General features: G+C 55.3%; 5 protein-coding genes across 5 annotated transcripts; 2 read left to right on the forward strand and 3 right to left on the reverse strand.

Annotated features, from left to right (window-relative positions):
- Positions 1-39: 39 nt before the first annotated feature.
- Positions 40-5381, forward strand: N656DRAFT_796714 (uncharacterized protein; the record flags this gene model as incomplete). The annotated part of the gene is made up of 4 exons (XM_064817560.1): positions 40-1834; positions 1899-2870; positions 2971-2989; positions 4529-5381. 4 exons carry the CDS (start codon positions 40-42, stop codon positions 5379-5381), a joined length of 3639 nt encoding a protein of 1212 aa, XP_064671799.1.
- Positions 5382-5792: 411 nt separating this feature from the next.
- Positions 5793-8026, reverse strand: N656DRAFT_705816 (ARM repeat-containing protein; the record flags this gene model as incomplete). The annotated part of the gene is made up of 7 exons (XM_064811304.1): positions 5793-6152; positions 6205-6643; positions 6697-6956; positions 7016-7507; positions 7574-7725; positions 7792-7897; positions 7961-8026. 7 exons carry the CDS (start codon positions 8024-8026, stop codon positions 5793-5795), a joined length of 1875 nt encoding a protein of 624 aa, XP_064671800.1.
- A 701-nt stretch (positions 8027-8727) lies between these two features.
- On the reverse strand, positions 8728-11898 carry N656DRAFT_828013 (phosphatases II). Its single transcript, XM_064818519.1, has 2 exons — positions 11520-11898; positions 8728-11448 (listed from the first exon to the last, which is right to left on the reverse strand). The coding sequence occupies exons 1-2, from the start codon at positions 11541-11543 to the stop codon at positions 8989-8991; spliced, it is 2484 nt and encodes an 827-aa protein (XP_064671801.1). The 5' UTR covers positions 11544-11898; the 3' UTR covers positions 8728-8988.
- Positions 11899-12187: 289 nt separating this feature from the next.
- N656DRAFT_705964 (ribosomal protein S3) lies at positions 12188-13131 on the forward strand (the record flags this gene model as incomplete). The annotated part of the gene is made up of 2 exons (XM_064811315.1): positions 12188-12210; positions 12372-13131. The coding sequence occupies 2 exons, from the start codon at positions 12188-12190 to the stop codon at positions 13129-13131; spliced, it is 783 nt and encodes a 260-aa protein (XP_064671802.1).
- A 1156-nt stretch (positions 13132-14287) lies between these two features.
- On the reverse strand, positions 14288-16332 carry N656DRAFT_579020 (DUF803-domain-containing protein). The gene is made up of 7 exons (XM_064810165.1): positions 16225-16332; positions 16093-16136; positions 15999-16024; positions 15815-15905; positions 15501-15752; positions 15153-15444; positions 14288-15098 (listed from the first exon to the last, which is right to left on the reverse strand). Exons 1-7 carry the CDS (start codon positions 16236-16238, stop codon positions 14567-14569), a joined length of 1251 nt encoding a protein of 416 aa, XP_064671803.1. The 5' UTR covers positions 16239-16332; the 3' UTR covers positions 14288-14566.
- Between the last annotated feature and the right edge of the window lie 1320 nt (positions 16333-17652).

Here is a 17652-nt window from a genome sequence, read left to right on the forward strand (position 1 = left end):
GATTGCGCCCCGCCCCATTCCTTCCTTAGCAGCGCAATAATGCCTCCACGGATCTACTGGTCTGGCAAGAACAACCGCTCCCAACATAATCTTGTTGGGTCGACGGGTGCCGAGGATTCTGCTCCGCTGCCCGCATCAGCTGCAGGTGCAAACCCCCCAAGTGCGAGCACCGGTGCTGCAAACCCCTCATCAGCCTTGCCCAACCCGGTCTTCAGCTCCAGTGAATCCTTTCAGCCCGACTCGAGCGGCGACCGGAGTAATCACTCGCAACCCCCTCCACCGCCGCCACATTTGGTCAACATCTACGGCAGCGCTGCTGGCGGCCCCAATCCATCCAATCTCCCGCCGCTGCAACACTCGAACAGCGTCACTGGAGTGTCTGACTCACGGCAGACCGGACAGAGAGACACCGACTTTGCTGACCAGGTGACACGCTCACAATCGCATTCCCACCGCTTCAACAATTCCCAAGTTCCCCCGATCTCTACACAACTTTTCCAGCAGCAGCAGCAGCAACAGCAGCAACAGCAGCAACAACAACATCAACAACAGCAACAGCCACCACAGCAGCAGCAACCGCAGTTGTTGCAACACCCGCCAGGTTCTGCCTCAGCCGAAGATCTCTCGGTCGGCGGGTCCCAGAACATCTCGTCCCCCGTTCTTGGCACCCCGCAGCCAGCTTTCAGCCAGCAGCAACAGCCCCCGCCCCAGCCCCAAAAGACAAAGCAATCCACTCGGAAGCTGATCAAGAATATACTTCGGGGACAAGACCACCCTCCCCAGGTGCAGCAGCAGCAGAATCCCTACAACACCACCGCAACTCCCGGGCCAGCCCGCCGGAATTCCAAGCGGGTGAGCGTTCCTCCTCCGGCAGCCCCTCCAAGCATCCGGACCGGCGCCTCGCAGCTCTCCCAGATCTCCCTCGATCAGCAGCAGCAGCTCGAGTGGCAGAACCAGGCGGCTCCAAACCAGCCATCTCCGCTGCAGGGTGTAGGGGATTTCCGCGCGTCGTATGTCGGTGACGGATCCGACCCCGCTTTACGCCTGCAGAACCCTCACGACATCCAGCATCCCACGATCCGCCCTGTTCCCCCTTCGGACGTGGAATCGTCACCATACCCCACTGAGGATACAGGACATCGCCAACATCGAAACCACGTGCAAGCCCACGGGCAGGTTCCCCCTGAGCTCCAACATCAGCAGTACGGCCAGGCAGTGTTTGAGGTAGCGCCCCATCAGCAGCCTCAGCAGTACCAATTCGCGAACACGCAGCAGACGCACTATCAGGGGGGCAACCCGCCTAACTTCTCGGGCCTACTTGCCAACCCGCAGCAGCAGAACGCCGAGACTGTGTCCCAACTGTCGCATGAATCACCTGTCACCGATTCAGACCAACGTTCGGCCACGAATATCCACGCACAAACAGGGCAGACATCTCCCGGTTTAACGTACTCGCTGCAAACACACGATCTTTCCGGGCGTACGAACCCACCAGCTGCGGTTCAATCTCAAACCCCGCAGCAGCAGTCCATGGCCCCACCACCCGGCGGGCCGCCGCCGCCGCGGAGATCGCAAGACGCGGAAAAGGGGTTGCGCGACCAAGTACAGCCGCCGCCCGGTCCGCCGCCCAATTACCGGCAAAGCCAGCAGTCCAACATGAACCCCCTCCCTCCGGCCCCGAATCCGGGTGGCCAGCACCCAAACTTCCGCCAGAACAACGCACCAGACAGGCAGCAGTTTGAAGGCCAGGCTGAAATCCAGGGGCGCAACAGCCCCCAGCCCCCGTCCGCAGACCGCCCCACTGAGGATCCTGATAAGCAGTTCAAAGATCTTTGTATGACTGACTATAGCTCCGTGTGTGTTCTGGGCATCCCCTGCTAACTCAAAGCTCCTTGCAGTGACCAAGTACAAAAATGTTAAGCGACTGTATTTTGAAGGCAAGAAGGAAATTGAGCAATTGAGCGGCCAGGTCGAGCAGCTTCAAAACGCCATTGCCAACCAGCGCATGTCTCAGAGCCGGACATCGCTGGATGACAACGAATACACGACGCGCTTCAACCGCCTCAATGGCGCAATTAACAACCTGTCCTTCAACATACGCAAGGACTGGCAGTCGCTACCGCAGTGGCTGGTTCCGTTCGTCAGTGCTGACGCTCTTAAGACGGGCAAGCAGGAAATGACGGCGGTAGGGCGTGCTGTCATCACCCGCTGGATCGTGGAAGAGGTGTTTAACCGCTGCTTCCACCCAGGCCTGGACCCTGAGCTTAGCAGGCAGTTGAAAGTTATTGAGCACAACATCCGGAACTTTAGCTATACCATGAATAGCCAAGAAGAGTTTGACGCTCTGACAAGTAAGGTGGTGAGCTGGCGGATGGCGACACTCGAGGGCCTTCAGGATGTTCTCCGGAGCCCCGAGAGCTTGAATCACAAGAATGACTTTACACGGCGTGCAACAAGCAATCTTACAGCGTGGCTGTTCCAGCATCTGAATGACCCGCCGCCGGCCGGGGTTGACGGGAGCGCCAGCATGATTGTCGAGCTAGCCGTTGGTATCGCGAGCAACCTTCCGCTCGAGAGCCGTGACGTGGCCATCATCTATCCCGTACCGGAGCAGCCAATCGAGCCGGACCTGATGGAGGTGGAGAAGACGGGCTTGCCCTCCTTGGACGCACGGTCGTCAGATATGGCTGAAGAGGGCACAGCAGACGATGGCAAGGATGCGGCCAAGGATGGCAAAGGCCAACGCGGCGACAAGTCGAGAACGGGCATGATGAGCGTCATGGGCGGAGGTGGCAGCGCTCCCGGTAGCAGGAAGGGCAGCATTGCTGAAGGCGGTGGTCAACCAGGGCCCACTCCGCCAAAGGACCCCGGTAAGGTACGATTTGCAGGATTTGTTGCCGTCGAGGTCAGGGGTCGCCAGGTCCTGGTCAAGGCGCCAGTGTGGACATTGGCTTGAACGACCGTCTTTAGATGTCGCGTTTCATGGATGGTACGAGGAGGTGTGAATAAGGCTAGCATGGCAGGGTAGCTACGGTTTTTTTTTCTTCTTTTGAACTCAGCGACGCACCGCACTCGAACGTATGAGCATGAAGACAAGAGCATCCCCGCAAGCAGAGAGAGGGATCAAGGCGAGGAGGCTAAGGTTTAGCGATGGATTTGGGATAAAAATGGAAAGCGTGCCCTGCGTTGATGAAGACTGGTGGAGCTGAATGAGGAGCCCACAGAGTCTGGGTCTCAGGTTGTGCTTGGTGCTGGATCCATGTTGGAACGAGCCCCAGATTTACCCATGCTTTTCACTCAAGGACTCGGATGACACCCCTCTTCTTGCATGAAAGAACCTGGGCTTGCTTAATTTTGGTTCAGGCCATGTCTACTTATATACCCTGGTTATGGTGTGTTAATACTCTAAATTGTAATGGTTGAAGTCGATTAGATTGGGTCTCTCGCATTTCGGGCGGGCCCTACTCGTCAGGGCTTCATAATCGCCATCTGCCCCACCACTGCGTGGAGGGTCAGGGACGCTGATTGGGAATAAACTTTTGATTGGGAAATTTGACGCCACTACATGCCCTACCATACAAATTTGTTAGCAACCCAATGTCATACTGTCTTCTTGGATCTATACTGCTTGCATGCATGTGCATTATCGAACCACGCTAGTACAATGTAAAAATATAAGCTTATATATACTTCAAAGCTATATATATAGTATATAACTATTTTCTAATGCTTATAGGTAGATTGCATTGCTTTGTTGCCTATATTAGAGGGATAGTAGCAATAGAGCGATATTTATAATGCTGTTAAGATAGGTAGATGCAACTAATCGAGTAATCTTACATGTTACCTATAGTGGATAAATCACTATGTTATAGACTTTGATAGTATAATGCACGAAAATTAGTATATCTAAATTTATATGGAGTGCGCTAGCAAATGGAAGTACCTCAATTTTCCCAATCAAAAGTTTGTTCCCAATCAGCGTCCCTGACCCTCCACGCAGTGGTGGGGCAGATGGCAATTATGAAGCCCTGACGAGTACGGAGGGGGATGCTTGAGCAACAGTTTGGCAAGGTGAACGCCATGTCCCTTCGAACCTTATGTAGAGTACTTGTGGCTTGACCGCCTTCCTGATTCGGACATCAAGCTGCCCCTCCATTTTGACGGCAACGGACTTGATTATCATGATTCAACCCCACCATCAATCAAGCAGAATCGGACTGGTGCTATCTTATCCCTTTCTTGCTTGCACTATCAAGACCAACAGGCTTTCCCTTTGAATTACAAAACAGGCCAATTCAGTGTCTACCCAGCTGGGAATGATGCAAGATGATAATGCCCCAACCCACCTCGATCCCTCAAAGCTAGGGACGAAAGAATAGTAATACTCCTTCCCCAGCTTGTCGTCTTACATCCCTACCTTTTCCCGGTCAAGTACATGTTATACGCATATAAGATTGATGGTTCAATCATCTCAATCTGGTCCTTTATAACACCAACACTAACATCCATTCCTTCCTTCCAATAGCTGGGACGAGCTGTACGCCGCCGAGCTGACCAACCACGCCGACAACCCGGCCGACGAGGGGACCGTGTGGTTCGACGACGCCGACGCAGAGGCGAAGATGGTGGCCTTCCTCAACGCGCCCGAGCACCGCGACCGCTTTGGTCTGGACCCAAGCACCGCCTCGGTCCTTGACCTGGGCTGCGGCAACGGCAGTCTGCTGTTTGCCCTCCGCTACGGCCACGACCACGGTGATGAGGATGAGGATGATGATGACAATGAAAATGAGGGTGAGGGTTTGGGTGAAAGTGAGGTACGCTGGCGCGGCAGGCTGCTCGGCGTCGATTACAGCGAGCGGAGCGTGCAGCTTGCTCGGCAGGTGGGCAGGTCCAGGTCCAGACGGGGGGTCAAGGATATGGTTACGGATGGGGAAGGGGAAGGGGAAGGGGAAGGGGAAGGGGACGTAGAGTTCAAAGTGTGGGATGTGCTGCGCGGGGAGCTGGATGATGTGCGGGCCACCGCTAGCAGCATACCTGGCGGTACCACGAGTGCAAGCGCAGGGTGGGATGTCGTCCTCGACAAGGGCACCTTTGACGCCGTCAGCCTCAGCGGGGAGCTCGACGCCCAAGGGCGGCGGGTCTGCGAGCGCTACGGCGAGCGCGTGCTGCAGCTCCTCCGGGACGGCGGATTATTCCTCGTGACGAGCTGTAACTGGACCGAAAAGGAGCTGCGCGGCTGGTTCGAGGACAGGACGGCCGGGTCGGAAACTGGGGCGAGGCTGCGGCTTGCGGGAAGGATAGAATACCCCAGCTTTAGCTTTGGCGGCGTCAAGGGGCAGACAATCAGCACCTTGTGTTTCCAGAAAGTTGCAGCCTAGGTAGCAGACCGTACCAAGGTCGAAGACATGAATACACGTTAAGATACCCCTGAAACCCAGGTCACGACAAGGCGAAGCTTTTGAAAATCTGGTATAATCTAGCTCCTGATCTACACTTCTCTCCAAAGTGCTTCCCTTCAACAGTCGCTATGGCCAAGGTGTTGGTTCACTGGCCCAAGCGTATGCCACACATCTGCCAAACACTGGCTGGTTGTCCGTTCAAAACATTCATAATTTCCGCCAAGGATGCTGCTGCTTAGATCCTCTCACCCAACAACAGCATGTACTTGGGAAATGCTCAACATCGTATCTACCCTGATTGGAGGGCTCACATTGCTTGATTACGAGTGCTCCAGCGGGGACGACGATGAGCGATAGCATGGAATGAGCGCCAATTCTGTAGATACTTCTTTATGGTGATGTGTTCATGGGCTCTCCACCGCCTACAACCGCACCCGTCGCCGCTGCCGCCGCCGTGGTCGCGAAATACCGCACATCCACGTCGTCATCCTTCTGAAGCTTCTCTAGACTGGGCATGATTCGCTCGTCGATCAGCTGTTGCCCCCTGGGGGACGGTGTGAACGGAGTCTTGGCCTGCTCCAATGTGTAAATGGTGCCCTGGTCCGGCAGCCGACGCAACACCCCAATCAAGACGGAGTATGTCTTTGCAACATTAAAGCGGATGTTGGGAATGTCATCGCTTGTCAGCTTCTCCAGCATAGGTAGAATCGACTTGGCGATGACGTCGATTGTCACGACGCTGGCCAGTGTCTGTAAATTGTCAGTCATCGATTTGCCGCCTGGGAAAAACGGGAACCCTTACGTTGATGGCAAAGCACGTTGTCATCCTGTACAGATAATTAGGGTGGGCTCCCATAGCCATGACCTTGGGAATGATCGCCTCGCTCGCCCATTCGACACCAAAGACCTCGGTAAGCTTCTTGAGGTTATGGGTGGCCGCCTCTCGGATCGAAAAGACCGTATCACCAAGCCAGCCCATACAGAGCTGGCTGAGCTTCTCGTCGAAGAACTCGACACCCAGCTGACTGGCAAGTAAGGGCATATGGCCGATGATAGCGAGCCGCACGCGCCACTGCTTGTCCTCGGCGAGCTGCACTATAGCTGGGAGGAGCGATTGCGCCAGCAGGTCGATTCCAATCACTTGATTTACCAGCTCCAGTTTCGAAATGATATGGAGCCTGACCTCCGGAAATTCATCCTTAAGCATCTGGAGGAACATTGGTAACAAGTGATCAATAGTCCTAGCAGAGTCAATAACCTGGGCCACGGGGTGATATGCGAAGCGAGAACCTACTCCTGCTTGCCCAGAATGGGAGCCAGACCGCTAATCTGTGTCCCCAAAGCAGCACGGACGTGTTGGGAGCTGTCCGACACCAGGTTCTCGACGGTAACCATGATGTCGTTGAGAAGGGTCTTGCGGTCTACCAGGGCGCAAAACCCAGGGATCTGGCCAGCAATAGCTGTCCGCACCTCGGCTTCGTTATCCTTGAGCAGCTTCACAAAGGCAGGGACCAGATCCCTGGCAACCACCTCCTCATCGACCGCCTTGGCAATCTGAAAAACACCCAGTCAATCTCAGGGTAGGCAGTCAACGTAGGTGAGGTCTGACAAACCTTCTCAAACCGGTCCGCAATCATGTACCGGACTCTCCAGCTCTTGTCGTCTATCAAGCTACGCAGCGAGCTCAGGAGGACGCCGTGACTTGCCTGCTGCTCCTTGGGGACCACCTCTGCGATGGAAATCAAGACCTCGACTGTGAGTAGGCGGACACTGTCTTGGTCGTCTTGAACGAGGTGCTGGAACATGGGTATCATTTCTTCAACAACAATCGCGGCAGGCATTTCCTTGACAAACTTGGCGAGGTTGGTCGCCGCCTGGCGGCGCACCATAGGCGTGTCATCATGGACCAGCTGGCCAAACTGCTGCCGGAGCTGTTCTTGGATGGGCGGAGAGACCTTGGAATACGGTGTCGTGTACAGGCCGCAGCCCGATACTTTAGACGTGAACCAGTCGGCCTTGGAGAGGCGGATTGTGAGAGGGATGAAGTACTCTTCGACTTGTTGAGGCGAGAGCTCGTTGCAGATCTTGTTCAGCGATTCCACGGCCTGTACAAAGAAACGTGTCAGCCGATTGGACCCAACTTCCGCGGACGCTGCGACGCTTGCGCATACCTTATCTCTCACAACGGGCTCCTCTATGGCGGCAAGGTTTTCGAGCGGGGAGAGTAGAACGTGACCCCACTGAGGACCACCCACGTACTCGATGAAGGTGCCCAGCTCCTCACTAAGGGCAACGAGCACCTCATCCTCATCCTCGACAGACTCTGTATCCGGATAGGTTAGCCATGTACGGGCTGCGCGATAGCAGGCGGGGGCGGGGCACGTCTAACCATCAAGGAAGGGGATTAGCTCCTCACGGGTGCGCTCGGCGCCCAAGGCCAGAGCAATGGTCGAGAGTCGGTGGATGGCATTGAGGCGAAGAAGTACGTCGTCGTGCTGTTAAGCAAAGTTAGCCAAAGCACGCACGCAGAAAGGCAGCAAGCCCTGCCACGGCAATACCTTTAATTCGTCGATTAGCACGGCGATGGGGTACAGCTCGTCGTTAGCGTTAGTCGCGTCAGCCATGGTGTGCGGCTGTCGAAAAGAGCACGCAGTTGTCGTAGGAGATGGAGGGGTTCTGGTTTGTTGTGTGTTTCTGTTTCGCAGAATCGGGGGTCGACTTTTTTTGGGCAGGCGCTGGGCTGGACAGGGCGGCTGGGATCGCGTGTGGGTGGGATGTGATGCAATGGGTAATGGTGGGAAGTTGGTGCCGACCGGAGCGCCGCTGCTGTGGATGGGAATAACCACGCTGTGGACAGCTCAAGACGCAAGCTCTGGCTTTTCGGCGTGGTTTGGCGTCACTGGAAGCTGCTGCTAAGTTTATTCCCTCAGCGCAGATTCGTAGCAGGCGCACTGGCGATCATGGCACACGCAACAAAAAGGAGTCGGGAACTCAGACGCCCAAATCGGATTGCCAGGTTTGGGGGGATTTGATGACGGGAGCAATAAATGGGGTTGCGGTTTTGGGGAATGCAAGGTGCGCGAACGACGTCGAGGGAAGCTCCGGCCCAGTCACTTTGCTTTGCTGCCCAGTGCCCTTGTTGGCCAGGAACAATGAATGCCTTTGGTAACGTAATGGGAGCGTTAAATACAGTAATCCGGTGTAATTCCCTTTCACTAACAGAAAAGTCCCAAGCGCTGCCTATCACTCGGTGCGTGCGCCTACATACCTATGCACCCGCGTGCTCCTCCAGCTGCGGGGCAGGGCAGATGTAACGGTATGGATACTTCGTATGTATTGGACTGTACGCTACAGGGACTGTACTGTACAGTACAGACGACCACCCCAACGGAAGAGGGTCAACCAACTGATTATTAACATGGAACCCAGAGTCCAGTAGCAGCTTCTTAAGTTCGCTTTTCAAATGTCATTACTCAATTCATGATCGCGTTCCTCGTGAGACTGGAGGTATTCAAATAACGCTACGCTGGGTGCAATCACACACAGCCTGGCTTCTAATAGCACAAGTCGTGTTTATCTCGGATTCTCAATCCATGCTCTTCATCTCCTGCTCCATCGCGCTCTCCTCCGAGAAACCGCTATCGTGACTAACAAGCGGCTTATTATTGGAATCCGCATTGTGGCCGCCGCCGCGGTTCCTACCGGTGCTCGAGCTGCCGACGCCGCCAAATACCCCTTTGCCAATGGTCAGCCCAGACAGCCTATCCTGTAGTGTCCCGAGCGGCCCTGACAATGCGCCCGAACTTGCGCTACGGTTCAGCGACGGCACAGTCCTCGTATCAGGGGTAAGCGCCGTATGAGCAGTCTCAACTCCTGCGAGCACCGACCTGCTCTGAGGCAAGCCGGGCGGCTGCGGGCTGCGCGAGGGACTACTCGAAGCTCGAGACCCGGCCTCGGAATGGCTGCTTGTGCTCTCCCGGCCAGCGGCGGTCGGCTCCGACAATACGGAAGAGGCTTGATAGGCCGCAACGCGCTCCGCTGTCACGAGCGAGGCGTTGATATCGCCATTCATCTCATCGTCGGAGCGGTTGAAAACCTGGTACCACCATCGCACCTCATCTATCCGTGGGAATATAAGCCGCTCTCGACCTTTCATATGGTCGTCGATGGTTGGCTCGTACTGTTCGTTCGTGAACTCCTGGCGCCTACTCAGGAAATACGCCCAAACACTGCGGGTGCGTTCCCGCAGTCTCGCCTCGCGCCGCTGCCGCTCGTTGTTGAATAAAAAGGTGCCGTACTGGCATGAGTAGACGTGATAGAGTAGGCGGCGAAGAAAGCGCTCGTTGAATTCGAAGCGGGTCGGGTGCTGCCGTAGAAGCTGGTACGTCGCGTCGAGGAACTGGTGGAATACAGGAGAGACGTCTTTGGGCCTTGTAGCTTGGTCCTCGGCAATCGGCGCAGTCGCTTGTTTCGCCTCGTCAACTACTGAAGCTTCCTCAGCCTCAGCAGGAGCATCCTTCTCATTTCCCATGTTTTTGTTCCAGAATCGCTTGGCGCTCGCGAGTGCATTCTCAAGGGCGTCTCCTCGACTATCGCTGTCTCCGGGCCGGACTGTTGAGCCAGCCAGGGCATCATTATCCACCACGAACCAGTTCTCATGGCTCAAGTGCCCTGATCGCAACTGGAACATGTGCCCAAAAGAGAGCCAATCTTTCTCAACCAGTACAATAAAACCTTCAATGGTACGATAATACGGGTCCAGCATGAGCTGGGCCAAGGCGCTCAGCTGGCTCGTGCGGTCCCAGCCATCCGAGCAGTGAATGAGCACGTTAGAGTGCTGGATGCCAACCTGACGCGCAATAAGAGCCGAACCCTCAAGGATGCCGCAGATGTGCTTCAGCCACTTGCTTTTGGCTAGAAGGTCTCGGTTCGGCGGGAAGGGAGACACATCGGCGTCCTTGATGGCGCTGACAACCTTGTCCAAGGAATCCCTCATGACGTGGATATTGTCTATGTTTAAAAAGATCTTCTTGGCAAACCTGTAATAGTCCATATTCTCCGAGCCCATTCCTATTGCCTGCATGGCGTAAGAGTTGATGGCAGGCCGGGCGTCGACGATTAGGTTGTGTTGTTGGGCGCCATATATCAGTCTCTTTCCAGTCTTCTCGTCGTAAAGTGCATTGGGACTGGCAATGAGCTCATCCTCCATCCGCTCCGTCTCTGACAGGGAGATGTCGGCATCCAGCCCATCCGCACTCAGGTCCAGCTGGCTCGAAGATGGGCTATGCTCTGGATTTGCGGACAAAGAGATGTCCAGGGAATCTGTCGAGGCAGAAAAACATGCGCCGACGAGACGCTCATCTTGTATGCTGCGCTTCATCCTAAGCCCGACGAACGGCTGCGAACTCCGGGTGATGGTGCAGTTGTTGACCGGGTGGAGGTAGGTAAGGGTAGGTATCCGAGCGCGGGATCGAAAGTTGCCGGCGTATTTCAGGGTGTTATCTGAGATCTTGGACGGCACGACCAGCAGCGCCGGGTACGTCGGGCAGAAAGTGTAATCCTTGTTTATGGTAGATATCCTCCAACCCAGGTCCGCAGCTTTCTCGCTGATCCCCTGGCGCCGGAACTCGGCTCGGGGGTCGTACAAGTCCCAACCATCGATCTTCAGCTCTGGAGAACCTGGCGGTGGGGAATAGTTGAAAGCCAGGAGCTTGTCGGTTGACCCCAACCTGCATGTCCTGGCTCGAATGAACTCAAAGGCGTCCCGAGCCTCTCTGTCGTCGCCGAAATTGAAGCCGACATAGGTGAAGTCTCTAAAACGGATGCGTATTGAAGAGGGCACGCCACTCGAAGGGGGAGTCGGCCGCAGAGTGCACTGGGCAATGACATGGAAGGCAAACCAAACCTGCTTGACTTGCTTCTTCACGTGCGAGTCGGCGGCCGTCTTCGACTCGGGCGGGAACCGGAAAACTAGGTGGAAGTCACTCAACGCAACATCACCGAGCTCCGGTTTCCCACCACGCAACGCTTGCACGTTATGGTACACCTGCGGCTGGGGTCAGTAGGAGCAAAGGAGAGCGAGCCGGAGGGGTCGCCGCTGCGCTGCTGGGAACCTACGTGCTTGTGCTGTGGAACGGACATGATGAGAGCGCTATTGCGGTAGCAGCCCAAGCAGCAAGCAGAAAGCCGCCGGTGAATCCGACGTTAACGGCGTAGCTTGGTGGTCTGCGGGGCAGTTCCCAGGTTCGTTCGGAGACAGGAAGCGCAAATAGCGTTGGGGGTCGGCATCGTCAACACATAGCTGGACTTACTTCTGTTGAACGTGCTTGCTTGCAAACTGCGCGGAGCTGAAGAGCTGGAATGGAAACAGAAGCAATCACAAGGCCTTCCTCTTCCAGGTTTGTGCTTACCCTGTGTCAGTGAGTGGGAAGGGACTTTTGGCGGTTGACGTCGTCAACGCCCCACCTCCCACCTACAGAGAAAGCACGGCCCAACCGAGCGACAGCTGGAGACAGGGGCAGGCAGGCGCTGCGGCCCTGCGGGCGCTGGTCAAAGACCCGCGCGCCCCCACCAAAAGCCCCATGGGCCTCTGATTGGTGGCTGTAAACCCTACTCCACCTCGCACCTCGAAAAGGCAAAAGACAGCCCACCAAGACAAAAAGCAGTGTTGCAGTTCGAATTTCCCCCATCTGAAAAAAGTCGTTGGTGAACACCGCGTGAAGGCCACTCCCTCAACCTCTGCCGACAATTGAAGCCTTGAGGAGACTCATCGCCAAACCGCAACCATGGCTGTTCCGGGCACCCAGATGTAAGTTTTGGTTTTCCTTGCGATTTGTGGTGGATATCGATTGGCCGTCACTCGATGGCATCGAGAGGATCTGGATGGTTGCGGTGGATGCGAAGCCGGAGACAAAATGTGGTATCTGTCATATCGATCGATACTAACGACTATTTCTTTCCCGACCACAGCTCTAAGCGCAGAAAGTTCGTCGCCGACGGCGTCTTCTATGCCGAACTCAACGAGTTCTTCCAGCGCGAGCTGGCCGAGGAGGGCTATTCCGGCGTCGAAGTCCGCGTTACACCGACCGTCACCGACATCATCATCCGCGCCACCCACACCCAGGAGGTTCTCGGCGAGCAGGGCCGCCGCATCCGCGAGCTCACCAGCCTCATCCAGAAGCGCTTCAAGTTCCCCGAGAACTCCGTCTCCCTCTACGCCGCCAAGGTCCAGAACCGCGGTCTCTCGGCTGTCGCTCAGTGCGAGTCACTCCGCTACAAGCTCCTCAACGGTCTCGCCGTTCGCCGCGCCTGCTATGGTGTCCTCCGGTTCATCATGGAGAGCGGTGCCAAGGGCTGCGAGGTGGTCGTTTCCGGAAAGCTGCGCGCCGCCCGCGCCAAGAGCATGAAGTTCACCGACGGCTTCATGATCCACTCTGGCCAGCCGGCCAAGGACTTTATCGACAGCGCCACCCGCCACGTACTGCTGCGCCAGGGTGTGCTGGGTATCAAGGTCAAGATCATGCGCGGCAGCGACCCCGAGGGCAAGGCCGGCCCGCAAAAGTCACTCCCGGATGCCGTCACCATCATCGAGCCCAAGGAGGAGACCCCCGTCGTACAGCCCATGAGCCAGGACTACGGCGCTAAGGCCGCTGCTGCCCAGGCTGCCGCCGAGGCGGCTCGCCAGGAGGAGCAGGCCGCAGAGGAAGAAGCCGCCCCCGCTGAGCAATAGGGGATGTTTAACGATCAGGTTGCGGCTACTTCCTCTAGCCCGGAGCCAGAGAGTGCTCTCCAGATGGACTGGTGATGCACGAAACTACGGGCTTTGGGTGGGGAGATATTTCTTGGGGCGCGCCACGCGCTCTGCAGTATGGTTGTGGATGGATGGGTCACTCGGCGTCAACTTTGAGCATATTGCATTGAGTCTGCGAAACGGGAAAAGGGACGGAACGCGCTTTGGAAGGTGAATTTGTAACTATCCAGGCAAACCCCATGGACAGGGCAGAAACGTCAGACGATCCTGAACTCATTGAGGGTTTAATAAATCTCTGAACAAAGTGGTCTGGCCTGCGTCGTATTTGCGTGCTGGATTGTCTTGTATTCGGCAGAGCCCCGATGCTTGCCACTGCATGCATTCACCTATTCAGGCCTTCACTAATCGAAGCCAACCCTGTCTGTGGTTATCTCTCCCAGACTCATAGTCTCTTATGGCAGTCCAGACTCTCGACCAGCGCTTCACATCCTTCTCTTAGGCCTAGCCTCTTGAGAGACAATCACGCGGTCACAATCAATCAGTCCCTAGAACCGAGCGGGAGAGAGCTGAAGACAGATAAAATATCAACGCCTTAAATGATAGCATGTATGGTATGCCTGTTGCGCTCCGCTGCCAGCCCGTGCGAGCGCAATGTAGTAGAAAGTCGTGAATGTCCCGGTCTTGAACAGTTCAAAAAGCCCTCCCTTCCCCTGCTCCATTGCCGACCGTCTTCCCTTACTCGTCTTCAAAAGTTCCCTACAGGTATGCCGGCCCCAATACTTTTTCCCATGACATTTCATCCGCCAGCCAGCCGCCCATCCAGTTATACACAACTCCCATTAACTCCATGTGACTGACAGACAGGACCGAGGAACAAAAAGATCAAACAAGAGGGAAACGGATAATGTACATAGTTAAGGCCACAAATGAGTCTGACGCTGCTTTTTGCTCTCCCCTTTTGCCCATCGCTGCGCAGCCAATCCGTCGTGGGATACGCGGATCCGGGATCCGTAGGCTCTGCTCAGCCTTGGCCTGTCTGCCCTGGTCCAGGTCGGGCAGGCTGGCTCTTCCCGTTGGATTCGATGGATTGTGAACCCGGTCTTGGACTCTTGGGCCCCCTACTGCTGACTAATCTCTGAATTTTCGTGTGGCTCGCTCCGAGAGAGGCATCAAAAAGTGACTGGCTCGCGCGGTTGCGGCCACGTTTCCCTTTTCTATGCTAGGCCCCGGGAGAAGTCTGGAGAAAGCGGAGAGAAACCGTGGAGTCGGCGCCCTCGCTGGGTGGGCCAAGAGAGCCGAAGAGAGCAAGAGACAACAGGCGAAAAGTCGGAAGGCTATGCATCGGGCCGACGCCGTCTAAAACGATGGGGGAAAATAGACCAAGAAAATGAAAACCGGTCGCATGGTAAGGTCGTCACCTATCCCCAGCCTTTACGTTCTGCAGCTCTATTGAATCGCTCGCGTTCTTGGCGCTGAGGTGGACTCCCCCGTTCGGGCGGTGACCGTTACTCTGCGGGTGGTTGGGGATCATGGGCGACCTTGGGTCATCCTCTTCGTCCGTGTCCTCGGCGAGGTCTGTCAGCCCGAAACCGGCAGCTTCCTCCTCGTCGTATGCCCGGATCAAGCCTTCACGATCGCCCGCGCGGTTGCTTCCGATGCTCGTACGATGCGACTGCGAGCGCCGAGCCTCCATACTTATACGGGTTTGGATGCTTGAAATCATATCAGTACCTGTCGCGTCGCCGGCGTTGCGCCGGGCCAACATTTTGGTCCCGTTAGGGTCTGTGCGACTGAGGTTGAGCAGATAGACGCCCGTAAAAGTGACCAGGAAACCACAAATAAGGGATAGCGTGTTGACAGTCTCGGTCGTGTTGAAACCCTTGAAGAGAATGAAGGAAGCGCATAGTGTTGCGGTCGTGAAAGTAACGTAGTAGAGGGGATTCACACTGCCAAGAGATTAGCATGATTAGGCAGTGGGGAAGAGAGTCCGGGGAATATACATGTTGGTGGGGAACTGGCTGAGCGCCTTGTTGAAGTAGTTCATCTGTGTTAGGATGCAGACGGCGGTAATGATCATGAAGACATAAGTCGAAGGGTGCGTGAATTGGTTGTGTCCCGCGAAGGTCAGCTTCAACGCGATGCCGAAAGCCTTCACGGACATGACCGAGATAGACCCTACGGTGGAGCAGATGCTCATGTAGATGATGGGGTTCTTCTTGCCGTAGACAGGCGCGACTTTGTAGATCATGACAGCCGCAAAGATACAGACGGCGAGAGAGTAAAACAGGAAGCCTTGGAGATAGTTAGCAATCCGCGTTAAAACTGAAGCGAAGTAGCGAGAGACATGCCTGGCTGGATCGCATAATTGAGGATCTTGTCGATGGTCTCAATCTCCTCATCAGGAGGCGCATGCAAGACGATAATGATAGCTCCGATCAGACAGATGGCGCTCCCAAGCTTGCCGAGGGTTCCCAACTCTTCGTTGAGAAAGTAGGAGCCTAGCACGGCTCCTATCAAGACGGATAGTGCCCCCAGCGGAGTGACGAGGATCGCCGGCGCGAATGCGTATGCCGCAAAATTGAAGATTTCCCCAAGAACCACTGTCAGCCATCGTCAGCGCGCGTGTCCTTGGCCCAGAATTGATGCTCGGTTTTGTCCGTACGGCAGATAATGCCCGCCCACCACATCGGACTCCTTAAGTAGACGAATCCGTCGCCTTCAAAGCCGTGCCTTTCCTCTGCGTGCATCAAGCCCTACAAAGTAAGAGCCCGTGGTTAGCGCGATTCGTCCCCTCATGTTCGCTCGCGTTTCCGCAGCGCAGGCGTTCCCTTGGGAGTTCGGCGTACTTTCTTGGTTATTACGAAGCTTGTGCCTATTTCGCGCACATAGTTAGTCCCCAGATCCCACGATTAATGTCAGGCAAAGGGGCAAAGCGCGTACCGATGAATAAACTGGAGGTCATGGCCAGAGCCAGACCAATATACCTGCCAACAACAACGGGGAACGTCAGCACTATGCACTGCCGCGCTACACCTTTCGCGCCAAATTGACCATTGCGCAAGGGAGCCGTACTTGTCTTCCAGCATCCTCTCCACAGCAGGGCGAACCCAGAAGCAAGCGAGCGTGACGGTAGCAAATGCGCCACCTGGTCGTAGGGGTTCGTCTTCTTCTGAAAGCGACGGACGGAGGTCGGGGAGAGAAGGGGGAGGCCGCTCGCGCCGGGCGAGACTCGAAAAGGAGAAAATTGAAAGATTTCAGCGAGACGGTCGCCAACGATGCATCCGTGTGTTGCCGACGGCGGTCGAATTTCCGCGAGTAGTGTCGTTGTTCGTCGTCGTCGTGGGCTGGGGCCGCTTCGCTCGAATACGGTAGCCAGAAGAGGACAACGTTACTGTCGAGCAGATGGGGTTTTGGTTGCGCTACACGGCCGCCCTGATCCGCTAAGCCTAACTTGATCCGTGCGTATTGTGCCGTACTGTATGTAAAGGTCTGTACAGCAGGTGCAGCCTGGATGATGGATTGTGTGAGTGGGAATTGAGACCTGCTGTCTTCGTCGTCGTGAGGAGAAACAAAGTCTCCTATTCCTCAGGCAGAGAGTGGCTGGCAACAACTCTTGCGCTGCTGGAATTCAAGTTTCAGTCGTGGCCCTGTGGATACAAGGTGGTGCGAGGAGAGAATCTGGGGCCTGGCGGTTTCAAGAATCACGAGCCAACCCCTGTCAGATCATACGGGACCCCTGACCAAGCCGATCCCTCCAAAATGGCCAAGAACAAAAAAAGAGATGACCCTGAAAACCAGCCACAGCACATGGACCAACGGGCATCTGTCAAATCGACTCGGCATTTTGGACACTGAACTCAACTCGAGAAAAACCATTTCATTGTTCAGGTTTCCAATCCCACACTAACGTCGTAAATCAAAGGCAAGAAAGACGTCACCACGAGATACAAGACGATTAAATACTGTGGCCAACACAAGCTAAGATACTAATAGCGATTCAAGCCTCCTTCACAGTGTTGCGCAATGTTTCCCGCCACAGAGTCCCCTTTCATTCAAGATCACAAATTTGGTTCCATGGCTGGTTGAGAATTGGTAAGTACGACGGAACAAAAGGTCCATTACACTGCCTATCCGCGGCAAAAATACGTACTTAAGGGCTTGTATCTATGTCACGTAATCTGTATCAAGTAACCTTATGAGCCTTAAGGGAAGATCAGCACAGTCTGAAATTCAAAGTCTGTTTGAACTTGGGATGATAACCAGTTTGCTACTGGCAGATATCGGGACCAAACTCGCTGCGGAGGTTTTTTTTGACCCGCTCAGACTGGAATCTAACCTGGAAGCAGGCTCCAAATCCTCATTGAGATATCCGAGTATTCACAGATTTGAATGGGTTTGGGTACGCAAGACTCGTGGCGCAGCACAACATCAGTGGAGCTACAGGATGCACTCAGAAATCACCATAGGTAACGAAGAGACATTACAACCTTGCCGAGGTTT

This window comes from Canariomyces notabilis (genome assembly GCF_033297395.1).
Source record: "Canariomyces notabilis strain CBS 508.74 unplaced genomic scaffold N656scaffold_6, whole genome shotgun sequence".
NCBI lineage: Eukaryota > Fungi > Ascomycota > Sordariomycetes > Sordariales > Chaetomiaceae > Canariomyces > Canariomyces notabilis.